The 22,282-nt window shown below is 38.6% G+C and overlaps 3 protein-coding genes across 4 annotated transcripts in view; 2 read left to right on the top strand and 1 right to left on the bottom strand.

Annotated features, from left to right (window-relative positions):
* Nucleotides 1-2,269: 2,269 nt before the first annotated feature.
* On the bottom strand, nt 2,270-7,814 carry LOC135463754 (mitochondrial fission factor-like). The gene is made up of 4 exons (XM_064741177.1): nt 7,667-7,814; nt 6,282-6,498; nt 3,831-4,044; nt 2,270-2,696 (listed from the first exon to the last, which is right to left on the bottom strand). Exons 1-4 carry the CDS (start codon nt 7,700-7,702, stop codon nt 2,462-2,464), a joined length of 702 nt encoding a protein of 233 aa, XP_064597247.1. The 5' UTR covers nt 7,703-7,814; the 3' UTR covers nt 2,270-2,461.
* A 177-nt stretch (nt 7,815-7,991) lies between these two features.
* Nucleotides 7,992-15,153, top strand: LOC135464141 (meiotic recombination protein REC114-like). 2 transcript variants are annotated; one of them, XM_064741634.1, is made up of 7 exons: nt 7,992-8,024; nt 9,641-9,837; nt 11,115-11,198; nt 11,930-12,013; nt 13,547-13,693; nt 14,152-14,232; nt 14,425-15,153. In XM_064741634.1, exons 2-7 carry the CDS (start codon nt 9,730-9,732, stop codon nt 14,599-14,601), a joined length of 681 nt encoding a protein of 226 aa, XP_064597704.1. In that variant the 5' UTR covers nt 7,992-8,024; nt 9,641-9,729; the 3' UTR covers nt 14,602-15,153. The 2 variants fall into 2 exon arrangements, with proteins under 2 accessions (XP_064597704.1, XP_064597705.1); XM_064741635.1 differs by having other exon boundaries at nt 7,996-8,092.
* A 3,943-nt stretch (nt 15,154-19,096) lies between these two features.
* Nucleotides 19,097-22,282, top strand: part of LOC135463689 (serrate RNA effector molecule homolog) — a 23,868-nt gene continuing 20,682 nt past the window's right edge. Inside the window, exons 1-4 of the mRNA XM_064741068.1 lie at nt 19,097-19,118; nt 19,890-20,051; nt 20,822-20,980; nt 21,913-22,089. Of these exons, the coding sequence (XP_064597138.1) occupies nt 19,912-20,051; nt 20,822-20,980; nt 21,913-22,089 (476 nt within the window). The 5' untranslated portion in view covers nt 19,097-19,118; nt 19,890-19,911. The remainder of the gene's footprint in view (nt 19,119-19,889; nt 20,052-20,821; nt 20,981-21,912; nt 22,090-22,282) is intronic.

Raw genomic sequence — 22,282 nt, 5'->3', positions numbered from 1 at the left:
ACGGGAGAGTGATTTTAAGGGAGGTTATCCAGTGCAGCCCCATTACATCTACATGCCATACTACATGTACACTATTAAAAAAAAAAAAGCAACAATATTTTATAACTTGGTACCAAATACTGATATTCATAATTTAATAATTTATAACCGATTCATAAATCTGCTACAAAATTAAAATACAATGATCAAAGTAAGTAAATAACATGGCTTGGCAAAGAATTTTATGATGATCGAGACTTTATCTCTTTATCTGCAATACCCTAATTCATCAACCTTTTTGCAAAGGAAAGAGCAACTTGCAATGCAATTTATGCACATTTTTAACTACACAGAACAACTCTGGTTGGATCTGGTCTGTTTGCCAGTGTCAGGGCTTCAAAAAAGTATGGTTTTATCAGTTTACACACAACAATACCTTCATAATACGCTTGAATAAAAAAACTTGCAAACATGTGAAAAGGTTGAAGATTCACAGTAGATATATTTATCTGTTACAACACTATGTGCAAACTGTAAAAAAGTGAACAGAATCATCAAAGACTAGGGAGTACCTAGTATTTATGTATATATGTGAAGCAAGGCCATGCTGGGTTATAAAGCACTATATTTCACTGTTGGCCAAAGTGCACCTTTAGACGTACCTAAAGTTCTTAAACTGATACTGCCAACAGTAAACTTTTTCTGATAAGAAATTAATCAAAATTCACAAAAAAACTCCTCAATGGCCCTATGAAGTGGATGAATATATGAGAATCAAGCAAAATGTATCCCTTGAAAAATGTTAAAATTTCCAAGGTGAAATACAGCACTTCTTCATCCAGCACAATGTAAGCCTACATACTGTAGATGTCTTTACATCTTTAAAGATTGTTTGATCCACCCATAAACCTTGTCATTGTGCTAAATCAGTTTAGCTCCCCCAGTAACAGTATCATAATTCTAATCTCAATATATATCATAATATCTTGAATCACACAAAATACTCTGCTCTTCATGGGGAACATGTATATTCCTGTATCCAGCAGCAGTCATGTGCAAGCAGACTAGGTTATCTCCCTTTGTTTGGATGTCATGACAATAATTACCTCACTCAAGCCATTTGCCTATATATCAGTTGTTTGCGCTGAATTAAGATGTCTTTTACTTGATAAATTGCCTCATGGTTAACCAGACAGAATACAGAATTCTATGGTGTCAGTAACCCTCACAATGAGGTGAGCATTAGTGACACCGTAAATTTCCATATATCTTATCAGCGAATGACCACGTAGCTAGTATTACCTTATACCCTAGCCTGGCCAACACTGCAAAGCAATCCATCAGTGATAATTGTGATCCCTTTAAAATATGTCTACACTAACAGGGACAGGCTTATTAAAATCAGAAAAACCAAACAGCATGGTCATCATCATCAATTTCTCTTCAACCAATATGCTTACTACTAGACCTGTAATTATACTATTTACAGACATGTTTCACAATAATATGACATGGTACATACACACATATAAAATAATATGGCCCATTAGAGACACTTATCTGCCTTAAAGGTCCGTTCTTGGCGCAGGTCAAGTAAAAAGTGTCACACCGAAACTACATGTATGTCCAAATACATCTGCATACGGCTTTAATTTATTTATTTATTTATTTCATTGCTGTTTTACGCCGTACTCAAGAATATTTCACTTATACGACAGCGGCCAGCATTATGGTGGAAGGAAACCAGGCAGAGAATGGGGGAAACCCACGACCATCCGCAGGTTTCTGCAAGATCTTCCCGCTTGCGGCCAGAGAGGAAGCCAGCATGAGCTGGACTTGAACTCACAGCGACTGCACTAGTGAGTGGCTCCTGGGTCATTATGCTGCATACGGCTTTAAACACCGTTGCCCATATACATGTAAATCAACATATCATTATAAAGACATCTGTACATCTGTAATTCCAGTTTATGTAGACATCTATACACACATGCATATACGGCCTGGTAATGACATCTATCCATTTACCTGTACATTTATACAGACTTGTACTGACGTATCTGTCAATCAAGATATGGACTTGTAAAGACGTCTGTACATCTTCATGTACATTGCCTGATACATACATGTGTATATGACCAGATGCAAACATCTATCCAACTACATCCAAATGGCCTGGTAAAGACATCTGAACATACATGTGCATCGTAAATTGATATACAGACATTTATCAACGAATATAGTCCAATTAAGATATCTGTCCATCTAGATCTCCTGGTAAAGACATCCACATGGCCTGGTAAAGACATCTGTCTATCTACATGGCCTGGTAGAGCATGCTACAAGTGACTTTGTACAGCTTGGACAGTACTCCAGACCTGGTGGTTTGATACACCCCTAGAAGAGCTAAGCAGTAGAGGAGAAGTTTTATGCACTGTCTGTAGACTAGTCTCAGCCTGTCTCCCACAGGCCGACTCACTAGTCACCGACCACTGCGGAAAAACCAGCCAAACACCTTAAACAGGAAGTACCCAAACACAATCGGGTACAGCATTAACTCCCTTTGCGACCTCTTCTGGTTCTCCTGCTCCATGACAGTGAGGCGCCTCGTCAGCTTGGCCAGCTGCGTCCTTAACAAGGTTCCCTCTGCTTCCTCGTTTAGCAGCAGAGAGTCATTAGGCGAAATTCCAGGGGTGAAAGGAACCGGTATGGCAGCCCTGGAAGACAGGGGAAAGAAACAGAAGTTAACAGGAGATATAATAGTAGTACAGGACAAACTCTGCTTTATGAGCAAAAGTACACTATCAAATTCTCAGCTTACATGTCTATTGTCTATTTCTTTTAGGGAGTTGCCTATTTTCAGCTGTCTGTAAAATCAGTTTCAGCTGTCTGTAAAAGTCATACTCGCTACCAAAATTACCTTTAGTCAGTGACACGCAACATTAGCTCTAAATTCACATTACTGCATGAAAACTGAAGTTAGAACACTTTTTCTAATTCATTGTGTTAAAGTTCATAAGCCCCCGTTTTAATGACAAGAACCCATTGCCTCAGGTGAGGTCATTATTATTAAAAAAAAAACAGTGCCATGCTGGATATTAGGCAGAGTTCAACATGATTTGACAGAGGCCAACACCAGTTTCCTAAACTGCTATGGACCTTACTGTTAAAACTGTTTCTGCCTCTGCCATATTTGAAATTGTTTACACGTTTTAGTATAATATAACCTTAATAAATGAACATAATTTTATCATATATGATCTCGGGTAGTATGGCTTCAATGCTCAACGTTAAGAAAGCTTGTTATGTAAAAAACAATGTAGTCTACTATCTGAGAGTGTAATGTAGGATGCGTTACAGCGTGGAGTTTGTTCTCATCTACTCTAAAACAAATGACTCTCCAATCCCATTCCCCAGTATGCGACTGGTTTTTTAATAATAATGAATAATAATGAATAATAATGCCCAAAGCAATGAGTTCTTGGTGTCGAAACTAAGTTTATGGAGTTTAACATTATGGATTAGAAAACAAGAGTTCTAATTTGATTTTCTTTGCAAGAATATGAACTTCCAGCACACCCCTGTGTAGAGCTTGTGTTGTTATGTGTAACTCACTAAAGGCAATTTTGGTAGCGAGTATGACTGATTTTACAGACAGCTGAATGTAGGCAACTCTTTAAAAGAAATACACTATAGTCTGGTATTTGTTTATCCTACTGCTAATTCATGCAGCACGTGTAGCACAATTTTATGACATATTTTGCATGCAGATATGTACTTTGTCCAGTGAATTTTCAAGTCGTTAGCAACAGTCTGCTATCACGATCCAAATTTAAGGTGAAATTCAGTACCCATTGAGCTGCTGAGTGTAGTGCTGAACCCTGCGCTCTTCCTCCTCCTCCAACTGTTCGGGATCATCCACAGTGGGAAAGTGCTCTGCCCCCAGGGTCAGGGTACGCGGAGGAGTGATCAAATTCACGTAGGACATGTCAGCGGCTTGTGTTGGCGCGGTGTCAAATTGGAACTGTTGTAGACGAGGCCTAGTGGCCACATGCTCATTGGCACCTGGAAAATAATACGGTTGATCGGTTGACTGACTGAGTGGAATGTTGCTTAACCTCATACTGAATGATATTTCACTTATTTAATATGCTTGTGGTTTAACATCGTTCTTACAGACATGATTGTGGTGAACCAAGAAAATAGCTGAAATTTACTATCATAGCCCAAAAAGGCCGGGGTCCAGGGGCCGCCTAGGCCCCGGAAGCTGGAAAAATCTGCGGAAAACAGGTAAATTAATCGAAACTGAACAAAGAAAAAGCGGAATTCCGCTAAAAAGCGGAAAAAAATCATGTCTGTTCTTAACAATTTCCCAGTCATATTAAAATGAGGAGTCATAGTGTCTACGTATATTGTGTTCTGTCAGCTTTATGAATGGAGCCCAGAAAAAAACATCAATTTTCAGCAAGTTACTCACAAACTTTCCCACATGTAAAGTATGTGTAAAGATATGCACAGTACATTGGTGGAAGACAATTGGACAATTAATCAATACAGAGCAAATGGCCAGATGAAGTATACTGTGTTGTCCACCACTTAAATTGTCACCCAAGCCCATGCAAATTTTAAAAGCAGATGAATCTTCAAATTCCATGTCCAAAGCTGGGATTGAACTCTGCACCAGTTAGAAAGGCAAACCATACTCTCTGAGCCTCAAAACAATAATATTTTATACACATATACACATGATAAGGGTTTTATACCTCAACCAGCAGATTCTTGGTCATACATGTAGATTGATGGTGCCAACATTGCAGAATCGTGACAAATTACTGAGATGTCTCTTTTTACCTTGTTGGACCAATACAATTGAGTACAAATTGATGACCAGCAAGTAGAAACTTTTTTAGTATCCCCCAACAAGGTCATAATTAAATAAGTACAGCCATTTGACAATATTGGTTTTCTTATTTTGAATAATAGGAAATCTTTACATATTTGTTTTTTCTGCGCTGCATGAACATCATTTTGCTCATAAAAGTTAAAGATAAGAAGGGTTATTTTTTGACGAGTGCTAAGTATTTTGCAAGAATAATAACCAGTTACATAAAACAGTCCAAAAACTGTTTATCTATCACATCTGTATTCATAAACGTCAGTGAGGGAACTCATGAAATCTAGGGTTTAATGTCGTACTCAACAATTTTTCAGTCATAGTACGTACAGTCATTGCTTGTACTGTGCCTCCTTGTTGCAGGACAGATTTCCACCACTCTTTTATCTAGTGCTGCCTCACTGAGACTCCCTACCGAAGGCAAGTAAGTTGCCCCGCCCGAGTCTTTATACTGACATGGGTCAAACAGTCATTGCACTATCCCCTTAATGCTGAATGCCAAGCGAGAAAGCTGCAACTTCCTCTTTCAAAGTCTCAGGTGTGACTAAACCCAGGACTGATCCTGGATCTACTGCTCCCGAAGCGGAAACTCTATTTAGAAAATGTGACACTGTAAATGCATATCCCTAATTGTTCAACCTTTTCAACAACCAGCATCAGTATTAAAACATTCTGTATGTAACTCAACAAGCTGTTCCTATTACACTGACTGAGTTGTACATATATGGGAATGGCCTATCATTCAGGCCAGATTTTGAACATAAGAAGCCCTGATATAAACACAAAATTTAAAGAACATTAAAAAGAGGAGAAACTTCGACATTTCTCATTTTTTGAAAGAAAAGACAACACTACACCAAGCGTACAACATAATCACTGATACAGTATTCCTCTAGAAGCAGGTGCAGATTCCACAAAGCTAATTTTGACTTGAGTCAAAACTTGAAAAACGATTTTGGATTTTCATTTTTGGGCTTATTTTTGAGCCCTGTAAATGAAAATTTTGACCACTACACCAATGTTATCTTAAGACAAATGTGTCCAAATTCTGTTTGTGGAATCGGCTTCAGAAGTTTTTATTTTTGTGAAGTCACACACATTGAGGCAACTGAAAGTGTCACCATGTGATCAGTTTTATCCAATCAGGAGCAAGTAATTTCTATAAACAGACGATGTGTCTATTTCCACTGTTATATCACCCGAACAATGTTTTTCCTTTAAACCGTTTAAGTGATGCAACATGTCATGTATTCCTTTTTTGGAAGATGATTTATACATTTACCAAAATGTCTGTGACTGTTTAGATTTGTTTTATTCCCTCTTCCGAAGTAACTTGGGTTATATTATTTGTTGTCAATTCTTTTACAATGTCTGGCTCTTTTGTCAGCCATTCTATTCAAGATGATACCTGTTAATATAATCCTATCCGGGACATTCATCGGCCTTGTAACACTGTGGTCATCCATCATGTAACCATTTTCTGACAGGTCTCGATCTCCCATGGCAATCCTTTCAGGGACCTGCATCTTGTTACTGATATCTGAGATGAAATCTGGATCATATGATCGCGGTTGAACATCTGTGAAATCTGAAGGTAAACTCTGCACCTGGGACCGCTTTGGAGTCTGACAAACAAAAAAAAAAAAAACATACAATTATTTATTAACAGATGGTAACTCAGTATGAAGTAACAGTTTGTTAGAAAAGAAAACAAGGTCTATGTATGGAGAGCTCAGCTGGCCTTTGAGCTACATTCAACCATTTACATCACGGTCCCTCGTAGTTGAAGAGTGGGGTAACTCTCATTGTACAATGCACTTGTGAGAGTTACAACATGAAACAGTCCCAAATGTGTCGGGTTGACAGTAAGAAACATTTACCACTGTTTACATGCACATCAAAACTTCCCTAGCATAGATCAATGTCAAATGAACTGAGTGGTAATTAACTGACCTGTTGTGAGATTCACCAAAACCAAAAGCCTTAATTTTGGGCTTTGACATGTTGTATTTCGGACAATTTAGGGAATCAGTGGATCACAAAAATAAGGTAGGGTTTGAGCAGATTTTTTTAGTGAAATTGTTCACGGAGAAGTCTACATGACTGAAGCTGGGCATTACAGTAGGAACGTCCAGCTTAGCTTTGGGCTGGGTAAGGCAACACTTTATCAGGTTCTCTGCATACAACTAGTCTGAAATTGATTGAAACTTGCAGGAGTGATCAAAAAGACCCATCTCTTCTCAGTCCACACCAGAAATTGGTGTGTACTGCCAATTTGGGGTTGGATTTAATGGCCAATTTCGTTCTGCAAAGTGCCTTGCGCCATGGACCTATCGTGTTTTTGAATTCAACAATTAAACGTTGAGGTGGATATATAATCAGAAATTCTTGAAATTAGGCCCCAAAGTTTAATTTATTTGAACTGAGAGGAATTCTAGAGTTGAGGTTGCTGTTTGTTACGTGGAAGAGAGGCGTGAATTCAATGATGAACCAGCTCTTCTCAATGAACATTTCAAGAAGCGCTCACTGAGTAACAAACACTGACAAAGTATCTTCACAACTTCACAACTTGTCTTCACAACTACCCAGTAACCCTCCGGGTATATAGTTCTCACATATACTAATACGGAGGACCAATTTTTAACGCATCAATGAGCAAGTTTCTCTTTCGTTTCATTAAACTACTGTGTATCTCCAGGGTAAAGTCCAAATTAAGACCGCCCTTGTTGTTTTGTTGTTGTTGCAGTTCACAGAATTTAAGAACGTGAACAGAGGAAATAAAAACAACTCTACCTCATGAGCAACCCCCACTTCAACTTCCACCGACATTCTGCTTGCTGTTCAAACAAAGACTCTCTCACGGGGACCACAAAACCCAATGACAATGAATGATGCAAAAAATCGCTTCACTTTCGTCTTGACATTTCCCGAAAACCAACCATTCGTTTGCCACAGGAAACCATGACGTCATTTAACCGTGCGCAATAAAACTCTCCTGGATTCGGTCGTTTTGCTGAGCACATGTGGCTCGTACCTTTCTCACTACATCAACACAAAATAAATTTACCAGCCATCTAATATAATCCTGCATCTGGAGACTTCACCCAAAAGCCCGCCAGATACAGATGTGGAAAGGATGACGTACCGATATGTAAGAAGTCCTCGCTTTTTATAACCCTGTTTTACCAATCCGTTGGTTAATTCCAGTTCTAATCAATTGTGAGTCTAACGGAAAGGCGCACGCTATTTTGTTTAAATTCAACAGTTGTCAAATCTGTTACACTGCCATGAAGATGGTCCCATACAATAGGATGGTTGCAACCCCTTCTTTTGACAGCCGTACTAGAGTACCAGTACGGAAGTTTAATAGGCTATTCACCTGTTAGGGCGATGGTGTGACTTGTTACTAAATAATGTCACTCATAAATGCCAAATATTTCTTCTGTCTATTTTGGCTTTGTTAGGAAACCACAATTAAGTCAGTGAAATGAAATTCAGCATGTATCACCTCATTATGTATTGTAAATATATTGTGTTCAATTTTTTCCAAGGATCCAAATCCACAATGCTGCAGTCAGTTTGGGATAGTGCCATAGATTGCTGGATTCACACAGCTAAACTATTGGCTTGCTGCAACTGTTAGGCCCTTGAACAATGAGTTCACATGTTCAAATCCAGCTTTGGCTGTGCCTTTAAGTCAGGCATTTTGTCTGGTACCTGGCAAATTTTAGTTGCGGAGTAGGGTAATTCTTATTCAAGTAATGCAGTTGCAAGGGTTTTGGAGAAAAACAACCCCGGTTATGTCAGATTTACTTTAAAGAACACTTATCGCTGTTCACCAATCAACATTAAGCGAGTAGTGCGTGTATTGTACTTGTAACCTGTTTTAAGGATTGCTGAATCTGCCAACATGCTGACTGAGCGCGACTGACCTCAAGGTCATGCCCTTTCTCAGCTGCAGTGAAATGTAAATCGTGCTGCCTGCCGTTGTAAAAGTGAAATATTCTTGAGTACAGCGTAAAACACCAATCAAATAAATAAAGAAATCAAATGTACATCAGAGTGAAGACAGATGAATGGCAAAGTTTATTTAAGGCCACAAAAATCATGTTGCTATAGAGACAACCAGATCAAGATTGTGGTCTCAGTAGGATTGACTCTGAAAGTTTCCTTTTCTTGTGAATTTGTGTGATTGCCATGGATCGTTTTGGATAAACAGGCCCATAAACAGGTTTTTTATTTTGTAGGAACATTTGGTTGACTCAGGGTTGGTGCTTATTAACAAAGTTTTATAGTGCAGGTGAACAACAGTAAATGTTCCTTACAGTAAATCAGACAAAACACGCGGCTGATGTTTCTCTCTCTCTTGGAATTGTCCTGCTCAGTTGAGACTCACCCACTCCGCAACTAAGCAAAGGATGGTTTGTTATATTACTGACACTGTGATGTCCTCCATCCTAGACCCTGAAGAGTTATATGACATTTAATGTACAGATGTAGAAAGTCCATCGTGTTCTGCAAAAATTTTGTAACTCGGAGTTCCTCTCCGGCCGTATGAGGGATGGTCTGTGAGCAACCTGTGGATGGTCGTGGCTTTCCCCGAGGCTCAGCCCGGTTTCCTCCCACCATAATGCTGACCGCTATCGTATAAGTGAAATATTCTTGAGTACGGCGTAAAACACCAATCAAATAAATAAATAAATAACTTGGAGTAGCCTGATGCCCAGAACAATCAATGTTTTCTTCTTTTCTTCTTTTATTCTTCAGATATGGAAATATGACTGAGACTGTTTGGTTAGGGTTACATGAAAGTTTTTGAACTAAACATGCAAGGCCAGCAGTATACCTTGTGAGGCATGACTGAAGATCTTTGCTCAGTCGCCCAGTGGCCCATACAGAGATATGCCAGATTTGTCTCCCCTGACACACATCTCTCTCAATCCCGAGCATCGGGTGACTGGGAGGTGAGTAGTAGAACATTAATCCTGGGTGGAGTCACACCTAAGACCTTAAAAAGTGGAAGTTGTAACTTCCTCGCTTGGCGTTCAGCATGAAGGGGAAAGTGCAACGACTGGTTGACCCGCAACAGCTTAATGGCTCGGGCGGGGCGGCTTACATACCTTCGGTAAGTTGTCTCAGTGAAGCTGCACTAGATAAAAGAGTGGCAGAATCCGTCCTGCAACAAAGAGTTACATTATTCCTTCGATGATGTCATGAAAACACAAACCCTCCGCCTTTCTATTTATAATCAGTTCACATTCATGCATATCTAAAATGTTCACAACATGATTCCAACAAACACCTGAAACAGTGTTAGTGATGAAAGTTATTTATTGATTTATTTATTTGATAGGTGTTTTACGCTGTACTCAAGAATATTTCACTTATGCACCGGCAGCCAGCATTATGGTGGGAGGAAACCAGGCAGAATCCCCTGGGAAACCCCTGACCATCCGCAGGTTGCTGGAAGACCTTCCCACGTGAGGCCGGAGAGAAAGCCAGCATGAGCTGAACTTGAACTCACAGCGACCGCATTGGTGAGAGGCACCTGGGTTATTACCCTGCATTAGCGAGCTAACCAACTGAACCACAGAGGCCCACACTTCATTTTTTTTACTCTGACTATAGTAGAACGGTACCTATTTATTTTCATAATTGGCTAATACATATAAACATTTTTTGGGATTTACACTTAATGGATGTAGCACAGATTCTAGTGCCGAAAATTGGCTTTGAACTGAAGATATCAGTGAGGCATCTAATTGCTGGCAATATATGTACATGCCAACTGTCTAGACCTTTCAGCCAATATGCCTGCAACGATAAAGGTTTACTTTTGAAGTAAACAGTATATGTTACCATTTTACATAGAAACTTAGGAAACGAAACTTCTTGTTTCATGTATCACCTAGAGAAATTGGTTTTACAAATCATATGATTTTAATACAGTGAAAATTAAGTAAAAGCAGTAAGGATTAGCATTTTTATTTCTTGTATGTGATGCTTTTTGTTTCTTGAAGTTGTTTTTTACCTTCACATGAGTGCATTTGCGCCCATGCAAAGGATGAGTTATTCCCCTTTATGTCACTTACATTGTCTCCCCTGATATTTAATTTCTTTAAATCCCTTTAAGCAGTCTGCTTGCCAATTCCTTTGCCTTTTTCTTATGGCTGATGTAATCCTAATGACCATTAGTTGTTAATGCTCAGTAAATATGTCTCCTTTTTTTATTATGCCACAGTTTTATGACAGTTCCAGAGACAGACTGATGCTGAGTGTGACAAACTCCAACCATCTGGTGCTTACTCAAGGAAAGACCATGCTCGTAAGTAACAACAGTTTTCTGCGGAAAGTGGTGTGGTCAGAAATCATGTTTTTTTTAAAAAGAGAACAAAAACCTTTTGTGGGTCAAGCACTATAATGTTAAACAACCATCTTGAAAGTTCTGTTTTTATTTGTTTTCAAAAACATGTTCAAGACAAAAAATTTTTCTCTTTTTAGAAAAAAATTATTATGGTGACCAAAAGTATTTCATTGTAATCCACAATCTGTAAAAAATTTGTCGTTTTGGAGTCATTTTTTATTTGACAATACTTTGGAGATCATTTTTCATTGATTTTCAAGTAAGCGCTTTTATTTTTGAGATTGTAAGTACAAAACTGCCATTTACAATGAAAGAAAAAGACTTTCTCTAGTTCTATGAAAGGCAGCCTTCATTCCAGGTGAAATCAAAATGAGCAGGCTTGTGTGTTCAGTGATTTTTTTGATTCCCATATCTTTAAAATATACTTTGTCAAACTGAAAAGGGAATTATATGTGTACTAGCCGTGATATTCTTGTCTGTTGGGTTGGTTCAGGGCTAAGGGAGAGGGAATTGGAAGAAATTTGGCAATTTGACAGAAAAATGTCAATATTTTGCAGCCAACAAATAAAGAAAAATTGATTATGTGTTTGTAGGGTTTATATTAGGCTTACACTTTTTACCAGCTTTGCCTTATTTTTACAAATAGCCGCCAACACATGTAGGTGATGAAATGCAATCTTTTTGCCTTTCAGGAGAATCACTCTCTCAGCCAATCAAAACCCTGGATAAGAGGTGTTGCTAAGAGCGACAGTCTTCTGATATTATACAAAGTTCAGGTAAATTTATGTACATGTATAATACATTTAAATTTGAACTCTTTTGCGCTAAAGACGGGAACAGTCCTGCTGTATTATGCGATATATTACACAATCTTTTTTTTACTTTAATTTGCAAATCATTTGTCTCATCATGTTATGAAGGCACAAAGGGCACCTGTTTCCTTCAGTAACTTGTTCATTTCACCACCTCAGTTTTCTCCATCGATCATCTGATCGAAATAACTTTTTATAAAATGCTTTTATAAGAAATATGATCAAAAGTACTTGCGTAACATTTTTGACAGGTCACATGATGCAGTAGGACCTACCATTAGTGATGAACTCAAAACTCCCTCATTGGTTTTTCTTTTTGCTCTTTCTCCCTGCCAGGCTCAGGTGACACAAATTTTATTTTGTGATTCACGGGCTCTTAAAAATCCAAAAATGGAGGAAAAATAAAACTGAAAACCCATTTTTAAAATTTGTCTGATCTACCCAAATTCCTCAATGATTTTCAAATATGAAAGAGCAACTTCTAGTGCAATTGTTTGCATTGGCCAGTTTCAGGACTTCACAAAAAGTATAATTTTGCCAGACAACACAGAATATGCTGAAAAGAAAGATTTACAGCACATGTTTTTTTTCATGATTTTCCTGTTTTCAAGGCTTACTGATTAATAAGTCTTTAACAGGACAAATTGTCAGGATAATCCAAATTAATTATAATAAATAAATTAAATTTTTTGGAATTTGGTATCTCTGACATTGAAAAAGATTTATTATACCTGTGAAAATAACACTTTGGGAGCAGTAGATCTAGGCTCAGTCCTGGGTCGAATCACACCTAGGACATTAAAAGAGGAAGTTGTAACTTCCTCGCTTGGCGTTCAGCATGAATGGGATAGTGCAATGACTGGTTGACCCGTATCAGTATAATGGCTCTGGCGGGGAGGCTTGCTTGCCTTCAGTAAGGTGTCTCAGTGAAACAGCACTTGATAAAAGAGCGGTTAAAATCCATCCTGCAGCAAGGAGGCACATTACATGCACTCTAAGGACTTCTTCGTCGTCATATGACTGAAAAACTGTTAAGTACGAAGTTAAACCCCAAGCACTCACTCACTCACTCGGGACCGGTAGATCCAGGATCAATGCTAGGTCGAGTCACATCTAAGACCTTAAAAGAGGAAGTTGTTACTTACTCGCTTGGCATTTACCATGAAGGGGATACTGCAACGACTGGTTGACCCGCATCAGTATAATGGCCTGTGCGGGGCGGCTTACTTGCCTTTTGTAAGGCATCTCAGTGAAGCAGCACTAGATAAAAGAGCGATGGAAATCCGTCCTGCAACAAGAAGGCACATTACATGCACGCTAAGGATTCCTTTGTGGTCATATGACTGAAAAATTGTTAAGTACGACGTTAAACCCCAAGCACTCACTCACTCAGTCACTCTTAAAATTGGTCTGAAAAGGTTCAGTTAACTTAAATATGTTATTGAATGTCTATTTTCTAATGGTGATAAATACTTGTTTGTGTGTTTGGTTTTATAGGGACAAACACGGAGATTCAGAGTGAAGTTTGAAGAGGGAGATGGGGCATGTGTTAGTTGCCAGGCAAAATTGTCCAAGTTTTTTCCCATCAAAGTCACACCTTTGACTGATAGTAATGCTGATAAGATACCTGTGAAAAACAGTCAGGTAAGTTTAAGGAGATTTTAAAAAAAAAAAATTCAAATTTTCAATCAGTTGATGGCAGTTCCAATGCAAACTAGATCTTAAATCATAAGCATTGATGTCTTTTCAAAGCAATTCATTATGTACCAGCTTTCTCCATTGTTTGTACTGTCTCTCCATCCATCAGTCAGATCACTGATATCCTATCTTTTAACACTGGCCTCCAATCTTTGAAGTCGGGCCATTTACTTATGGATCTTTGTGCCAGAAGACATGAAACCTCACATGGTGAATGTCAGTTGTTTTGAATTTTTGCTTGTCTGTTTTTTTGGTTCTTTTTTAACTTTGGTCAGATTTGTTTTACAGAAGCATCTAATTAAAATGGCTTTCAGTTTTCTTATATTGTCTCGTGAACTAAATTTTCACTGCAGCTAGTGGTCTAATAAGGTTTTGGTTCACCAAATCAATCTACATTTTTTCAGTTAGATGACGAATATAAGAAGAATCTGAGTGATCCACCTATAGTGTTGACAGGGGAGGTAACTCTTGGTAAGCTGGCTGAGGTAAGACAACTGAAGCAATGCACAGTGCAGGGATTTCTGTGACCCTGGTATTACTTTTTGAAAGTCTTTGTGTATATTAGTGTGTATTTGTCTGCCACTAAAAGTGAAATTATGACACGGTCAGGGTCATAGTCTGTTAATCACTTAGTTGCAATATGTACAGCCAGTTTTGTCTGGATTTATTTTCTTCAGGTGGTAACAGGGCTAACGAAGTTTCAGTTACCTGACGCCTACAAACATTCTCACCTGAACCCTGACTACCTGGACACCTTTGTTAGGCTGTGCTTGGCCGATCCTAGCTTCCCAGGCTTTGTGGGTCAAGTGGAGAAATCGCTAACAAAAGTCATCAAAGAAGCTGCTGAGATTTAGCAGTACAAGAATGTGGATCATCATCTATGTCAATCTGGACTTTCCCAGGTTGTCAGCTAGAGTTAAATCCCTTCGTTGAGTGATGTGACATCACACCAAACTTCTCACTTCTTGTATCTTATCGCAGGAAGCAGAGATCATTTGCATTACATGGAGATCTCATGAAATTCTTATCTTTAACATGGTTTTTATTCTGTTAGTATAATATCATTTCTAAAAAGAGACCGGTCATATATATAATTTTTTTTTTTTAATGTCAAAGAATTATTTTCACTCAACTGCTGTATGCTCTCTCATCACGAATTTTTATCTTATTTTATTATTATATTATTACTAAAAAGAGGCTGTTTTTATGTATAGTTTTGTTGTTAAATACTGCAAAGAATTATTTATGCACAACTTCTGTGTGTTTAGAGTTTATATATTTACCATATTAAAATAAATTGAAGCGTTGTCGTGATGGTTTCAAAGAAAATTTTACGAAAAATAATTCTTCCTATGTGTATTAATTTGCATTTCAATACCATTCTACATGTCATGACACAAAACCTCCATCCTTTGAGTATGAAATAAACGTGTGATATTGTGAGTTATTACCTTTTTTATTTTGTTTGATGTTGATCTTTATATGATTGTCCTGTTTCTTATCATTTTAATATGTCTTCAACAGGAAAAAACAATGCTGACATTCAACACATTTTCTACAAGTTAGATGAAGTTTTGTCTTTATTCTTTTTTTAACCCTCCTCCGTCTGACATTGAATAATGATTCGTGCTGCCCGTAAAACAAAAGTTTAAATTGGTGTCGCCTAAACTTGGCCACTGTCCGTATTGACATCAACAAAATTGATAGTTAATTTCTTTTTTAGCCAGGGGATAGTGCAATGACTGGTTGACTCATATCCAATATAATGATTCGGGCAAGGTGGCTTTTACTTGCCTTTGGTAAGATGTCTCAGTGAAGCAGCACTAGACAAAAGAGCAGTGCAAATCCGTCCTGCAACCAGGAGGTACATTACATGCATTCTAAGGATTCCTTTGTCGTCATATGACTGAAAAATTGTTGAGTGCGACGTTAAACCCTAATCACTCACTCACTCGCTCGCTCGCTCACTCTTGTTTAGCCCTGGATCCCCTTGCACAAAGTGGTTGTAGGGTAAGTTAATTGTAACTACCATATAAGTCTGCAGTAACTACCATGGTAATTACAATCTACTTAGCCTCCAGGTGATCACTTTCCGGTGAATCTAGAATGTTCATAATTTTGCAGTGGTGTCATAGCTGCTCTGAGCCAATCATCAACATACTCTTTGTGGTCACAAGGCTAGAGTACTGAAGGTAAAAACAAAGCGAATTTAACCCTGGTGAGATAGGCACTAAACCAGGTTTTAGCATAAAAATTGAAAAGTATAGTTTTTAGGTAAGAAATTCTTTCTGGAAAAGTAATTAAGGTGTATCTGTCTTTCAGATATGATTGTTTCAATGTCCTGTCATAGTTTAAACTTTAGCAATCGTCAAATATCAGCATTTCGCCCTTCTAGGTCCATGTTATTTATCACCTGCTGCTTGCGAGGAATTCGGGTGCTCGTCTGAAACTATGAATGTTAAAGCTCTGGTAAGTATTCCCATGTTGAAAGTGTTTTCCTGGGCAGAAGACCAGCCAGAGTTCAAATTGAATTTTGACTGCATGGTTTTTGAAAACTTATAATCTTGGTATTTTGAGATCAGGTAAACCCTGCACCCTTTTGACTTGTCACTGTAATATTCTTCAACCTTTTCACACGTTCGCAGGGTGTTTCCTCTAGCATATTCTGAAGGCATTATTCTGTGTAGGCTGGTAAAATTATACTTTTTCTGAAGCCCAAGAAATGGCCAACCAAACTAATGTAGTTTTGTCTCCAAAATCAGATTATAAATGTGCATAATTTGGATTGCTCTGAAAATTTCTCTTTCATATGCAAAAAGGTTGATGAATTATAGGGTACTACAGTGTATATGTGAAGTGGGATAAAGCCTATTCCCAGCCTACTCTTCCTCCAGCAAATCGTCCTTCAACATTTTCGAAAGTGGAATAAGCGCTTCAAGTCATTTGATTTATTTATTTATTTATTTGATTGGTGTTATACGCCGTACCCAAAAATACTTCACTTATACGATGATGGCCAGCATTATGCTGGGAGGAAACCAGGCAGAGCCTGGGGGAGCCCACTACCATCCGCAGGTTGCTGCAAGCAGAAAAGAGGAAGCCAACATGATCAAGTCATTTGAAGCGTCGATTCTGATTGATTCAAAGGTACCTACGCAACCAAATAAATATGGGTTAATCAAGCAGAGAGGCTAAGAATAGGTTTTACTTAATTCGGATGCAGTTGGGCTGAATTTTATTGATCCAGCCTGAGTGAATTAGGGCGTTTCTTCACCTGGTACTAATAAGGGCCTTGTTAGCTTAACTGGTTAAAGCACAGATTCACAGGAACCGTTATGTTCTTGACAAATGAAGTCAAATGTTCAAATCCAGCTCTGGCTGTTTCCTGGGGCATCTGTGGCCTAGTGGTTTCGCATACCAGTGCAGCACAGTGACACAGGAGACTCTCAACAATGCTGTCGTTGGCTTCCTCTCTGATCATACCTGGGAAGATAAATTCTGCCACTAACCTGGTGAAGGTCTTGGGTTCCCCTGGACTCTGCCTATTGTCCTGTTACCATAATGCTAGCAGTCATCGGATAAGTGAAATATTCTTGAGTACGGCGTAATACAACAATCAAATAAATGAAGAGGTTTGCAATGGTCATGTGCCTGCTCCTCCAGGCACTATATACAATAACCTCTCCACTATTACCCAAGCGAAAATACTTCAGTACGTAGGGCATTAAACATCAATCACTCAGTCACTTCTCACACAACATACAGTCCTAAGTGATAGCCTAAGCAGGCTGTTGATTGGCTCAGAAGTCACTATATCATTACAGGATTGGGTGTCATGTCCAGTGTCTTCAGCTTGGTGTTCTGTTGAGGCAGCACTATAAAATTGGTCGGGTAAAAGGACACACATCTGGGATATGACAAAAATAATTTTCAATTGATGTTATTCTCAAATCGAAGAAAATGAAAAATATATACCATTAATTTTGCAAATTGAGTGATCTGTGAGATACAGTATTCTTTAAAAAGACAATGTTCTGGTTTCCTCCATCAATCAATCAACAAATTACCCTTCAGTAGGGTTTTAAATCCCAGTGAAACATATTTATTAAAAGAAATTCGTGGGAAGGTCTTCAGCAACCTGTGGATGGTTGTGGGTTTCCCACGGGCTCTGCCATGTTTCCTCCCACCGTAATGCTGGTCGCCGTCATATAAGTACAATATTCTTGAGTACGGCATAAAACACCAATGAAATAAATAAATAAATAAAAGAGAAATTCTTACATGCAAACTCAGACACTTAAAAGAGATACCACTGGATCAGTGTGAGGACTGGAAAGAAGCACACACTCTCTGGTAACTAAGCCTGCAAATGAAATGTGATATGCCCTATAACACATCAGTGGATTATGCTGTAAAAGAATTTAGGATCAGCATGAAGTTATAAAAAGCCAAGAAAAAAAATACTAATGGGCATTCACTGGATTTGACTCTTGGTCGTATATGATTTATTTATTTCTTTGACTGGTGTTTTATACTAGCTGTAGGCCTACTCAAGAATATTTCACTTACATGTATACCGTACAACTGTGGTCAGCATTATTGTGGGAGAAAATCAATCAGAGCCCAAGTAGGGGATACCTACAACCTGCCTGTATAAGAGAACCACTTACCAATTATCTTGTGACTTGTTTGAAGTCCTCTGATGATATACCTGATGACAAATCATAAATCTGAGAAGATTGAATGCCCAGAATTTGGGCAGGTAATGCAAATATAGGATATTTCCTATATGACAGGCCTATACTATTGCATGTGGTACAGGTAATTCAATTCGTTATTCTGAACCCAACGCTTTTCTTTACAGTGTCATTTTTGAAACATTTATTTTTACTGATTATCACCACATCCAAAGTACACCCCAACATCAGCGATCCAAGTGCTCATGCACCCACTGGCTGGTAGTGTGCTTCGACATTTGTTTTAAAAAGAGAACTCATTTTAACACAAACAAAACTGAACATATAGCAAAACATTAAAATGGTGTTGCAAGTATCATAAATTAATATGGACAAAAAGAATGGTGCATTTAGTAAATTTAATTCAGATCGATACCCTCTCCCAGCCACCACCTGCATATCGGAAATAAATAAATGACAACAAGTAAAGAAAGTTCATGGGATATTTGTCAGCGGTCTTATTTGATTGTAGTTATTACTTCGTTTTAGTTTTAATTTTTTCGTAATTGGTGGATCTTCTTTCAAAAAGTCTTTATCCGCATTTTCAAGAAAATCCTGTTCCGCATTTTTAAATCTCACCATCAACCTCGTTTCGACCTCAGTGCACCGGCTAGCGGAAGGAAATTATCTTCGAGGTAAATTATTTGCTTGTTTTCCTGATTTATACATTACGATAGTACATTGCAGATTCTTAGCATGAATTCTGGTCTGTACATAAACCATTTTATTGATATTTCCTTCATTTAACTGACAGACGATGCGCATTTTCGGGAATGCTTACATGCATAAGTCTTTTGTTTGCGAAGTTCACGGAGATTTTTCAACAACAACATTGTTTGTCCATCTCCATCCCTGTAGTGTTTGTAGAATTTGACAGGGGTTCCTGGCTTAATTTGTGCTTGGCTGTCAACAAATGAACAATGGAAATATCGGAACGAACTGCCTTGGCAGTTTTCAAATTTGCAGGTTCACGCCGTAGTAAGAGTTTTTTCCAATTCACATGTAAACATTCAATTCATTAGGCCTTAGTCCACAAAAGTCTACATGGTCTTGGTGTACTATTTTAGAATTCTGACATTCATAACACTGATCCATCCCTGTCTCTCAAAGAACATATCCGCATGCCAGCTCAATTTAGATGAAGTCCACGATAGCAGCTCCCAAATTTAACTTCAACTAAATGATCATTGTGCTATGAGCTCTGAGCCCATCACCACCTCTCAGAAAGCATCCTTGTCACATCCTTATTTTGAACATTATCATGCATTGGCAAGATATATCAAGAGATGGTCTCAATTACCCAAATAGTAAGGACTATACATGCAAGAACTTTTCATGCTCTTTCATTTGATATTGTGTCATTACACTCCACCTTCTCCTTTAATACATTATTTCATATTTATCAGCTTTCAGACACCGTGACACAGGATGGGGGACAGTGATGATGAGTACGATAGAAGGAGGGGCAGAGATAAATTCCGTAGGGAGAGGAATGATTATGACAGGAGAGATGATCGCAGACGAGATGGCTGGGACAACGATCGATATCGAAACACCTCCACTGCTAGGTATTTTACTCGTTCTAAGTGTATTTGTAGAGTGCTCTTGACAAACCAATATCTGTTCAGATTTTTTGATAGTTTGATACAGGCTAGGTCATACCAAAGACTGTAAAAAAAAATGGTACTTTGTGCTGCCTTGATTGGCACTCAGTTTTGAGACATCACAAGAAGGAAACAGGACTGATTGGCCTGTTAATATGACATTGTGGGGGTGTCATATCTGGTGTCTCCAGCATAATACTTCATTCATGTCAGTGGGGGCAGCATTTGGCGGCCTGGACTCACCCTGCCTCTAAAAGACACAGGATATGTGCACAGACCTAGTTGACTCCTTCTTCTCCTCATATAGGTGAAAATTTATTAAATATATGCACAGCCTAAGACCTCAAGCATAGAGACTTACTTACATATATTTTGATACAACAAGCGTTATTGAAAAAACCTCCAATGCTAGGAGTTTTATTCTCTCAATGTGTATTACATGTATGTAGAGCCCACTGCTCTTGACAAAACAATATATAGTGGGGTATTTTGAGCCGGGCGGGGTGGGGGGGGAGGGGGGGGGGTAGTGAAGTTTGATTAATGTCTTATCAAAAACCTGAGGTGTTGGCATCAAAACAATCATTTTAAGGCCTTTATGTGCTTCTGGACGTGTATTTGTACATACCAAACTCTTGGTGAAGTACAGCACTAAACATTAAATGATAAGTCCACATGTTACTGTTAGATTGTAAATATGTTTGCTGCTTACTGACATGTGTTCATTGTTTGAACAGGTCCCGCAATACCTCTGGGCGCAATCGTGAGGTCTGGAGCAGCAGAAGTCGAGATCGTAGTAACCGGGATCCGTACAGTCGAGACAGCTACGACTCACGGCGTCGAGAGCGCTACAGTCCAGGGAGCCCTCCTCAGATGAAGAGGATGAGACGCGACTGGTATGACTTTTTTTAAAATTTTTTATTACTGTATTTGACTTAAAATTTGATGTATGGCTTAAGTAAGTTGCACTTATTTTGCCAGGATGTTAGAGTTCTGTTGACCTTGTAAGCGTGTTTTAAGGGTTCAACTTATTTTGAAGTTTCATCGCCAAAAGTAATACTCTATAATGCTGGCTACCATCATGCATGTGAAATATTCTTGAGTATGGTGTAAACACCAATAAATAAATAAATGAAAAGTAATATTTTATAACCTACAATCTGTAATTGTTGTTTAAAATACAGTAATGCGGTCATTGTGAGTTCAAGTCCAGCTCATACTGGCTTCGTCTCCAGCCCTATGTGGGAAGGTCTTGCAGCAGCCTGCGGATGGTTGTGGGTTTCCCGCAGGCTCTGCCCAGTTTCCTCCCACCATAATGCTGGCTGCCTTTGTGTAAGCGAAATATTCTTGAGTACGGCATAAAACAGCAAATAAATAAATAAGTAAATAAAATGCAGTACCCTATTTCTTCAACCTTATCAACTGCCTCTGCAATCACTATTTTGAATCTTTCCGAGAGAACTATGGGGTGTGGAGAAAAACTTTGAACGTTTTTATGAAGTTTGCATCTTTACAGACACGAGTAAATGATTTTTAGCGTCGTAATTGTATGCAAAAATTCCAATGAAAAAAGTGCTTTAGGGGTGGAAAAGGTTTACAGTAAGTCATAATTAAAGATTTCAATATGTTGGGTTATGGCTTTGGCGAATCAGGCCACAAATTCTTATGGTTTATTTCAGCGAGTGAGAGAGAGAGAGAGAAGAGCAAATCACTCGTGTGATGAGATATCAAATGATTAAGTCTTGTAGTTCTGATGAAAATAATAGAATATGGCAATAATTGTAAATCCCTAATGTCTGCGTGTAACTTCCTGTTTCCCTCTGTGCAGGGATGAAGGGAACTACCAGCCTTACAATGACATGCCTTACGGTGGGGGCAGTGGAGGAGGGGGTGGAGGCCCCATGCATGGCCACGGAGGTCCTCCGCACCACTGGGGTCCGGGTCCTGAGATGGGGGGTATGATGCCTCAGCAAGGACAGTTCGCAGGTCCTGGCGGACCAAACAGGTACAGCAGCCACTTTCACGAAGGGATCATTAACCTAAGCTAATTGTAAATAACAAAGATCACTATCGGTAGTCTAGCTTACATCCTGTTTGTCATAACTTATGTGTACATAAAAATGATGCCAAAATCAGATGAAAGAGAGTCAAAATTTATTTGCAAATATGAGCTTTAATATTTTGGGTGATTTTTTTTT

The sequence above is a fragment of the Liolophura sinensis genome, chromosome 3 (assembly GCF_032854445.1).
Source record: "Liolophura sinensis isolate JHLJ2023 chromosome 3, CUHK_Ljap_v2, whole genome shotgun sequence".
NCBI lineage: Eukaryota > Metazoa > Mollusca > Polyplacophora > Chitonida > Chitonidae > Liolophura > Liolophura sinensis.
The sequence above is the reverse complement of the archived record's forward strand: the minus strand, read 5'-3'. Positions and strand labels throughout refer to the sequence as shown.

Bases quoted from the DNA above. Each gene is read 5' to 3' on its own strand.
- LOC135464141 (XM_064741634.1), top strand. From the start codon at position 9,730: ATGACTGAAGATCTTTGCTCAGTCGCCCAGTGGCCCATACAGAGATAT. The intron at 9,838-11,114 runs GTGAGTAGTAGA...ATTATGCCACAG, and splicing joins GAGCATCGGGTGACTGGGAG to TTTTATGACAGTTCCAGAGA. The intron at 12,014-13,546 runs GTAAATTTATGT...TTGGTTTTATAG, and splicing joins TGATATTATACAAAGTTCAG to GGACAAACACGGAGATTCAG.
- LOC135463754 (XM_064741177.1), bottom strand. From the start codon at position 7,702: ATGTCGGTGGAAGTTGAAGTGGGGGTTGCTCATGAG. The intron at 6,499-7,666 runs GTAGAGTTGTTT...TTTGTTTGTCAG, and splicing joins AAGTGGGGGTTGCTCATGAG to ACTCCAAAGCGGTCCCAGGT. The intron at 2,697-3,830 runs GTACTGAATTTC...CCTGTCTTCCAG, and splicing joins TACACTCAGCAGCTCAATGG to GGCTGCCATACCGGTTCCTT.